General features: G+C 40.7%; 1 protein-coding gene across 7 annotated transcripts in view; it reads left to right on the forward strand.

Moving 5' to 3' along the window:
• PATJ (PATJ, crumbs cell polarity complex component) overlaps window positions 1-8,770 on the forward strand; it is a 226,842-nt gene that overhangs the window by 16,329 nt on the left and 201,743 nt on the right. For 6 of the 7 annotated variants that reach the window (XM_019531540.1, XM_019531542.1, XM_019531543.1 and 3 more), the window contains 4 exons: window positions 3,231-3,333; window positions 4,816-4,904; window positions 6,462-6,603; window positions 6,880-7,014. In XM_019531540.1, the coding sequence (XP_019387085.1) occupies window positions 3,231-3,333; window positions 4,816-4,904; window positions 6,462-6,603; window positions 6,880-7,014 (469 nt within the window). The remainder of the gene's footprint in view (window positions 1-3,230; window positions 3,334-4,815; window positions 4,905-6,461; window positions 6,604-6,879; window positions 7,015-8,770) is intronic. The other variant, XM_019531544.1, reaches the window with a different exon arrangement.

Below are 8,770 nucleotides of genomic sequence, written 5' to 3' on the forward strand. Positions count from 1 at the left end.
AGGTGATGCAGTACAGTATTCGCGGATTTCCCCATTTGTGGGGATCTCTAGAACGTACCCCCCGCGAATGGCGAGGGTCTCCTATAGTGTCATTCACTCTGCTAGAGTGCCTCTGAAATGTGCTTCTGAGGCTGCCTTGGAAAGGAAGGCAAGGGAAAAGAAAAAATGGCTTGGTCAGGAGAGAAGGGGCAAGAATCCAATGATGCCTTTTAGGCAAGAGAGATGCTGAGGTGGTGCTGTGGGAAAAGACAGTTGAATTTAGGAGAAGAAAATTGGCTTTGGGGGAGAGAACCATGACCAAAATCAACATACTTAGTAGCTAGGCAACTGCAGGGACTGGGACTGCTTGTTTTTTTTAACCTGGGCTGTTGGGGGTGGTCTCCTCCATCTTAGCAATGTGCTCCATTTTCCTGGTAGCAGTATCAAGTCCCTCTCATGCTTTACTCTTTTTCTTCTCTGAGGATGCATCTATACTGTCCTAATATAGCTCCAGGAAGACTATATTCTACTTACTCCCTGTATACTACCTCCTGAAACAAAAAAGTGTTACTGTCTTAGCATAGCAATGTAACCACAGGGCTTACTGGTGGGTACAGTACTTCATTAAGGTGGCTACACTACTTGCAGTTCCAGGAAATGACATGCACAGAGCAGGCACAGTACCTTAGCAAAGTGCTTCCTGGTATCAGACTGTGCTGATGTGCACAACCTGTAACCATTTATTCCTGGCCTTTCTTTCTTTCTTTTTCTGACTGTCTCCCATTTCTCTCGTTTAAAAAGGGACCAAAAACCAACACATTCTCAGTGGCCCTGACTCCTTTTCTTTTTCTTTTTCTGTTCTGTCCTGTTCTTTTCTTTTCTGTTCTGTTCTTTTTACTCCCTTCTACATAGCTTTAACAGCAACTTTTACAGAGTGGCCTGAAGTGAATTCTGGTATCCTGGACTTTTGATTTTTGCTTTTCAAGGTTGAATAGTTGCATACTGTGGCATAATGAGGATTAGCTGCATATCTATAAATTTCCTCTGGGTATCAGTTCATGTCCCCATACCTTTTTAATTTGTGGCTATTTATATTTATCAAAGATAATAATAAAGAGAATTCAGAGGGTGGAGGATGTGCCACACCTTGTGCTTCTCCCTTCTTTCTTTTTTCCTAGTACTGTCTGTGATGAGGCATCTTCTCTCCAGTTTATAGGTGTGCCTTAAGGGCAGACACGTATCTTATAACCCCAGCCCCGTGCCCTTGGTGTTCTAACGAGCAGGGGGAGCTCTGAGGCAAAGCTCAGGCAGGAGGAGGGACCTACGGCCACACCCAGGTGGCAGAAGAAGGCCTGGGGGTGCAAGTGAGACCCTGAGTGAGAGGGGTGAAGATTAGAATGGCCCCATGAGTGTGGGTGAGTGAGAAGGCCCGGTGGGGGAGGGGGCATAATGGCCTGGTGTGGGTCCAGGAGGAAGATAGGCCTGTACTTATAGAATTGGCAATAATAAGGTGAGGGTAGTGGGAGGCACCCAACAGACTGCACCAGGGGTGACTAAGGCATGGCATGGAGAGCTAAGCCCAAAGCCAGGTGAGGCCGGGCGGGATGAGTATGGCCCTGAGAGAGGGTAGTGTAAAAGAGGCTGGGTGAGAGTTGATGGAGAATAGGTTTAGGTTAGAGATCAGAAGGCAATATTTTACAGTTAGGGTGGCCAAAATCTGAAACCAGCTTCCCAGTGTAGTGGTCCTCATCCCTACCTTGGGCAAATTAAAGAGGATTTTGGATGATCACCTGTCTGGGGTCTTGTGAACCCAGCATTCATTCCTGCCTGTGGCAGGGGGTCAGGCTAGATAATCTGTTCAGGTCCCTCCTGACCCTAGGTAGCTACTACTGTGAGAGCCAGCAGAGTAAATGGGACCCTGGTGAGAGAGGGGTGGCATGTAAGTGGCCCTCCAGGGTTGTAGAGAAGAGCTACAACTGTGTGCCCAGTTTGCTCTGTCCATAGGCTGGAGAAGTAACACCCACAGAGTAACATCTGCAAGGCATGGGACCGGTGGAGAGGAGGTTGGAGCAGGTATTAAGGCCCTTGTCAGCAGGGCGAGTAATGGGTAGCCGCCTACATTAGTAATGACGCTCATATTTTTACACCAAGGCATGGCAGGCGAGCGAAGTGGACAGTTACCCCAAGAACAGGGTGGCTGGCAGAGACCTGACAAGGAGGCCACCCTGTTACAATAGGCAACAAAATTCTGGTTTTAAAAAGATTTTCCAGATTCCCTGCCTGCTTCCTAGGTCTTGAATTGTTTCCATTAAATGGAAATCAAAGTAGTTTGGCTTCCGGTTGTCACCAGGTTTGAGATGCATGTTTCAAAGCTTCTGCTGCCCTGTGTTGTCTTCAGTTCATATCAGGATAATAAATTGTATAAAACTTGTCCTTTGAATGTGATTCAGTATATATGCACATAGGATTAATTTAAGGCACTGTTTCATTATGTTAAACACTTAGTGTAAAAACCTACAACAGCCTTGAGCACCAGATTCAAAATGTGCTATGAGCCACTTATTGTTGGAGTACAGCTTACAAAAACACATGCTTATTTCAGTAGCATCCACAGTGTGTTGGGTGTTTCTTCTAAACACAGAAGTAGCAACCTCTGCTGTGTGTAGCTCACAAATCACATGTATATGATTTTCTTAATTCTAACAGATTAAAAAAGTTTCCACTTAATAGAACCTGGCCTGTCAAGACAGACAGGGACAGGGGAGCCAAATATCTTCTTTGCCTCTGGCATAGTGTCATGATCACATATATCTGAAAGAGTTCTCTGCTTCCTGGGATTGATCAGTCAAGGATGCCAGATCATCACATTGTCAGGGCTACTGTGTGATGGGAACAGAGAAAAGTCTTTATTGTTTCCATGATCTGCCATGAGTATTTTTTTGGCAAGTGTTCTTTTGTTGAGTGGCATTGGAAACTGTGAGAAATATGCCCCCTTGTTTGAAAGACATTGATTTTTCTCCTGGTATCTACTTGTGATTTAGTATAAATATAGTAGCTGGGAGTTTCAGAAGTGGGTAAGTGGCAACCAAAATCAGTAACTTAAAAAAAAGTAAGCAGCCATCCTTTGCAAATGAGATCCCTTGATGTTATCTGAAATTGGGCAATGAAGAACATTGGATGCTCTAAATGCTACTGAGAAAACTCTTTTCATGTAGACATTCTGTTTTGTAAACTGTATATTTGACTTCTAGGATAATACCACCCTTTTTGACACCTATGATGTGGAGCTTATAAAAAAGAATGGACAAAGCTTGGGTATAACTATTGTTGGGTATGCTGGAGCAGCTGATCTTGGTGAGTTATACTAATTATGAAAGATTGATTTATCAAAACCTGTTTTTTTAAAGGAAAACTGAATAGTATTTTAAAATACTCCTCTGCAACTTCGTACCCCACAAAATGTATGAAATCATAGGATAAATTGTTTGAAGAACGATCTGTTGCTTTTCTCAGTCCTAAGGAGTCCCATGGGTCTAATTTAAAATTTAAAACATTTTTTACAGGATGCTGGATTGCTAATTTTGCAGGTTGGGGTCAGTTAAAGACATGGTCCCTGACTGTCCTATGGTCCGTGTCTGTTGAGGACCTGGCACAAGCTGGGATGTGGATTCTTTAGGTGCCTTCACAAAAAATAAAATACAGTAAAGGCTGTGTTAACTGGCATTTTACTAACCAGAATATTCTATTAACTGGAATTTCCAATATCTCCCAGTACAAATCTTCACTTTAGTAACTGGAATCTTTGCCAAGCCCGTCCAGCATATGCATCAAGTATTTCTATTGTTTACATTGTTTAGTGATGCTGCTGATAGAGTAGCTGCTGGGAGCTCTTCTAGTTAATATCCACATAGGTAGAGGGAGAAATTTGGGGCAGGGAGCTGAGTGCACACACACGCATGTGCACATGCACCCCCCAGGCAGGAAAGTCTGTGGGGGAAGGTATGGGGGGAGGGGAAAGGGATATGTGCGGGGCAGGGCAGGCTGTCGCTGCAGGCTGGGGCTGGTATAACTCTCAGATAACCAGAATTTTTAGATAACCGGCATCACCCTTACTTATCCCCCTTATGCCAGATAACAACGCTTTTACTGTAACATGTTTAAATTAGTCTCATAAATAAATGCTCAGAATACCCTGTATTGGCTTTGTGTTTTTGATGAAGTCTCCAGCACATAAAATGGAGATGACATACTTTTATGCATGGGCTAGTGTTTGAGCTCTGGTAATGGATCAAAATATCCATGCACAGGGTTCACTTTAAATGTTCAAAAGAAGGAAACCTTTTTGATTTCTGCAACTCCTGTTTGTTAAAAAATTGTCTTTTCACAAGGGATTTCTCTGATTTTTAAATGATTAAATTATTAAAAGATAAGACAAGGATGAGGTTCGGATCCAACAAAGCACTTCAGCACAAGCTTAAGTGCCTTGCCATTTCATAGCCTATATAGTATGGGAGCTGTCTTGTCTCTGAACAGGTTTAAGCATAAATTAAGCGACTCGGCATCAGGATGCTTGTGCTGTTACTATTTTCTTTAGCTCTGACTCTTGATGTGTAACTTTTTTTGCCCAATTTTGTGATGTGATGTGAAGAGAGTGACCATTTGTGAGTAGAATTAGAGGCAAATTCCTTTCATTTGTGGACTCAGTCCTTCAAAGGTACAAGGGTCTTGGGCTCTTAATGTATAGCTGTTTAACAAAAGGACATAATTAATGCTTTAATTTGTTCATTTCTTTGTTTTTTTGTTTGTTTATATGTATGTATGTATTTTTTAAAGCGGATTCCTCTGGGATTTTTGTGAAAAATATAATACCTGGCAGTGCCGCAGATCACAGTGGATGTATACAAGTGCATGACAAAATTGTTGCAGTAAGGAAAAATATTTAATATATTTCTGGTTTTTGGAACTAGCACTATTCTATGTCTGGATTTAAAAAAAAATGAAAAATAGCTTTAATAATTTAAACTTCAGTTCAGAACCCAATTGCATCCAGTTTATAAAACGGAGGAATGTCAGCAATTTATTTTCGTTTTCATAGCTATGTTAATACAAGTTAGTGCTTAAGTTAGCAGCTCTGGTTTGCAGTGGTTAGATTATTAGTTTACTGCAAAATTGAGAACAGAGATTGCAAACAGTAAACTAGGTGGATGTGTGGATTGAAGCATTTCAGAGTGGGATGGGTTAGAAAGCCAAATACTGTCAACACCCACTAAAATCCGTGGAGTTAAAGAAACACTGTATAACTATGTATAAGCTGATAACATCGCATTGACACTATAGAAATATTCATTCAGAGTTTTAACAAAGCCATGCGTGTATGTAAAAATTAAAATAGTTTGGAAAAATGGCAATACTGTATGAACTGAGTAATAGCTAATATGCACACCTAAAACATAAGAAAATAAATAATTTAAAATCTGAAATATTTCTTAACTTGGAGACATTCACTTTCAAAGCGTATAAAATATTTGGGACTAAATGTTCTGCAGACACAATACCTAAATTTTGTCTAAATTTTGTCTTCTCTCCCCATGCATGCACAAGTTGATGCCTGCTTATGCTTGCAACTACAGTTTTGCAAGTACAGATGCTGATGGATACATGGTCAGAATCTTGTGTGTGTGGAGACATTTGGCTTTGGGGGTGCAAAATAAAATAGTCATTTAAAAGTTAGTGTACTTAAAGTGCACCACATGCACAATATGTGTGTGTGTAAGCTGGGCGGAGATCTGGCAGAAAAGTTGTACTGATGACATCTGAAAGGACTTAGTCTGACGAGTGTATCTAGGAAGTTCCATGAACAGTACATTTCAAACTGCTGTTTGCTTCTAGTAACTATGCTGGGAAAAAATTATTTTATACTAAAAATTAGTACATGGCTGCCTTGTGTGCCCCTCCCCCTCAAGTTCTTTTTTGTATTTTCTTTGAAAATACATTTTGAAGATGGCACTGTATAATTATCCTGATGTAACTGAGGGGCTGGGCACACAAAAACACTGCTGAAAAGTTAATGAGGGTGGAAATTCATAGTGCATCAGCTACTTTGTGGTACCTGCCTTTGTAGTGCTACTTCCTTGTAACAGATGAAAGCTAACCTTTGGTAGTTCACCCCTCCGTCATTAGCCAAGTTTAGCCATCATTGTGAAAGCATGAACATGGGTAGTTCTAATGGAGTGGTTAACAAGCTGTAGAAGCCCACCCTTCCTTACCTTACAGTAGTGCATATAAGTGCCTGTGCCCTGTGTCAGTGCAAGATTTGTGCATGTAGTGATCTGAGGGCTAGCAGTTATAGTTCTTGAAAGATGAGTTTCATTATTTTTTATGTACTACAGTACATGATGGAGCTCTCAAAACAAAACATAGGAATCGCATTGAGATTGATTTTTCTCATGTGATTTTTTTTTTTTTTTTTTTGTGTACATTAGGTCGATGGAATTAACATTCAAGATTATACCAACCAACAAGTGGTGGAAGCATTGCGTAATACAGGACAGGTCGTACGCCTTACGTTGCTTCGAAGGAAAACTCCTTCTGCTTCTTCCTTGACGGGAAGGTCTTTAGATGCAGGTAATTCTTTACCCTTCTCTTCCAGTTCTTCGCTATATTTATTTTCTCTTTCAGTTTCTAGTAAGCTATTTCAGCATTTAAAGGTGCTGAGCTTTCTGAGGATGCATTTCACGGCATTGGACTGTTTTGAGACCGGGTGGATAGAAGGAAGGAAAAGAGGAATGCAGTAGAGCAAAGCTCCTGTAGACTGAACAAGGAAGCTGCTGGTGGATGATGATTTTAATATCATAACCTCTGTACCACCCAGCTTACTTGAAGTCTTTTGGATCTTTACAGTGCAACCAAATATGCCAGCCTTAATATTGTCTGGAGCTGTAGAGACTGAAACTAAGTTGGATAGTGATAATGAGGAAGATCAAGAGCAGAAAGATAACTTTGAAAATGAAAAGAAGCAAAGTCTGCATAAAATAGGTAGGTAAAGCACCTTGCAGTGAATCTCCTGCCCAATTACTGGCCTTCTGGAATTTATTTCTATAATCCAATTTTTGTCATGATGGATAGGCAGTCATGGCTTTCTTTTCCTTACACTGTTTTAATTTTCTCTCCAGTCCTTTTCATTTAACTGGCCCCAAATTCTAAAATATGCTTCCATATACTTGTGAATGAATTTCTGTAATAGGAATGAAAGGTTCCAGAATGACAGTCCTGGAGACCTGTGCTTTTTCAATTGCAAAGGGCCTGATCCTGAGTGGAGATGTTGCTTCTCTCAGAATAGGGCTTGGGATAGCCTGTGTGAGCTCTGTCAGCTGTCTTGTCAGTGTACCTCAACCCCTGATCTTGGATGGAACATTTAGTGGGGAGGTTTGAGTCTTGATAGACATTCGGTCCCTAACCCAGTTGCTCCAGACACCAGTTTTGATGATGTGTTTGGGTAGGCAGATACCTGACTCCCATGAATTTGCTGGATACACCTTCTTCATTCTTACAAGTGCATCTGAACAGTTTATATTGCTCAGTACCTTTGTTGCTGTTAGCCTGAGCCAAATTTGAATTAATGATTAAGATTATAATGCTATTTTCAGTTTAATTAAAAAAAAGAGCAAAGAAGGAAATCCATGAGTAGTCACAGGGAAAAGGCATATGAAGACAACATTTAGGGCAGTAGTACTAGGCACAAGATCTAGATACAGGAAGATGTGCATTATTTCAATGAGAAATAAGGCATGCATTTTTAATGGTCTCAGTATATGACTTGGAAGAGAGAGGGCAGATTTTGTATCAACTGAAATATAAAGCACAGTATTCTTTCTATAAGACATGCTTTAATCTGATCGCAAATTAATGGACTTGTCACAGGAATTCCTTGGTGAGTTGTGTACCTGTATTATAGTGAATTCAGACTGACAATTCTTTCTGATCTTACTAGCTATGATTTTAAGGATTTTCTAAATCATGGGATTTTCATCCATGAAGTTGTTTCACTGTATTTGTGAAAGTTTAGTCAATTATAAAGACATCTTCTAAATAGAAAAAAAAGACAACTGAGTCATTTAGTTTCATCTTTTCTTCTTCCCAAACCTCTCAGTGAGCCACCCCATTTTCTTTGCTTCTGTGATTTCTTCTTTGTGGCCTCCCATATCTTGCTAGAGGAGAAGGTCATGTTAACTGAGACATGAAGTAATCAAGGCATCAAGTTACAGTACTGGGAATGGAAAGACTTGGGTAGATTTTTATGGTTCAGGTTTATGAGGAAAAGCAGAAAATCTTAGCTGCAGTGTTTTGTAGGTGGCAGAGAGAGATCAGCCATGAATATGAAGCCTGAGTGATGCTTGGATGTGGGACAACTAATGCAAAGTAAAATTGGGGAGAGTTTGTGAGGTAAATCTTAAATTGTTAGTATGCTGGTAGCTAATGATAGAAGATGAAAACTGCATAGCCCAACACTGTGTGCAAGTAAAGATTATGTTAGGTAGATCAAATTCAAAGGATGGAGGACTGGAACCGCCACCAAGGAAGATTACTCTGCTTTAGTTTGGACTTGCAGAGAGCAAACCAGGAAAGCCAAGGCTGCGACGGAACTCCAGCTAGCTACAAATATCAAGGAAAATAAAAAGTCCTTTTTTAGATATGTGGGGAGCCGGAGGAAAAGCAAGGGCAACATTGGACCCCTGCTAAACCAGATGGGGCAACTGATGCCCAGGAAAAAACGAACTTGCTAAATGGGTAC

The sequence above is a fragment of the Crocodylus porosus genome, unplaced genomic scaffold (assembly GCF_001723895.1).
Source record: "Crocodylus porosus isolate Cpor-Errol unplaced genomic scaffold, CroPor_comp1, whole genome shotgun sequence".
Taxonomy (NCBI): Eukaryota; Metazoa; Chordata; order Crocodylia; family Crocodylidae; genus Crocodylus; species Crocodylus porosus.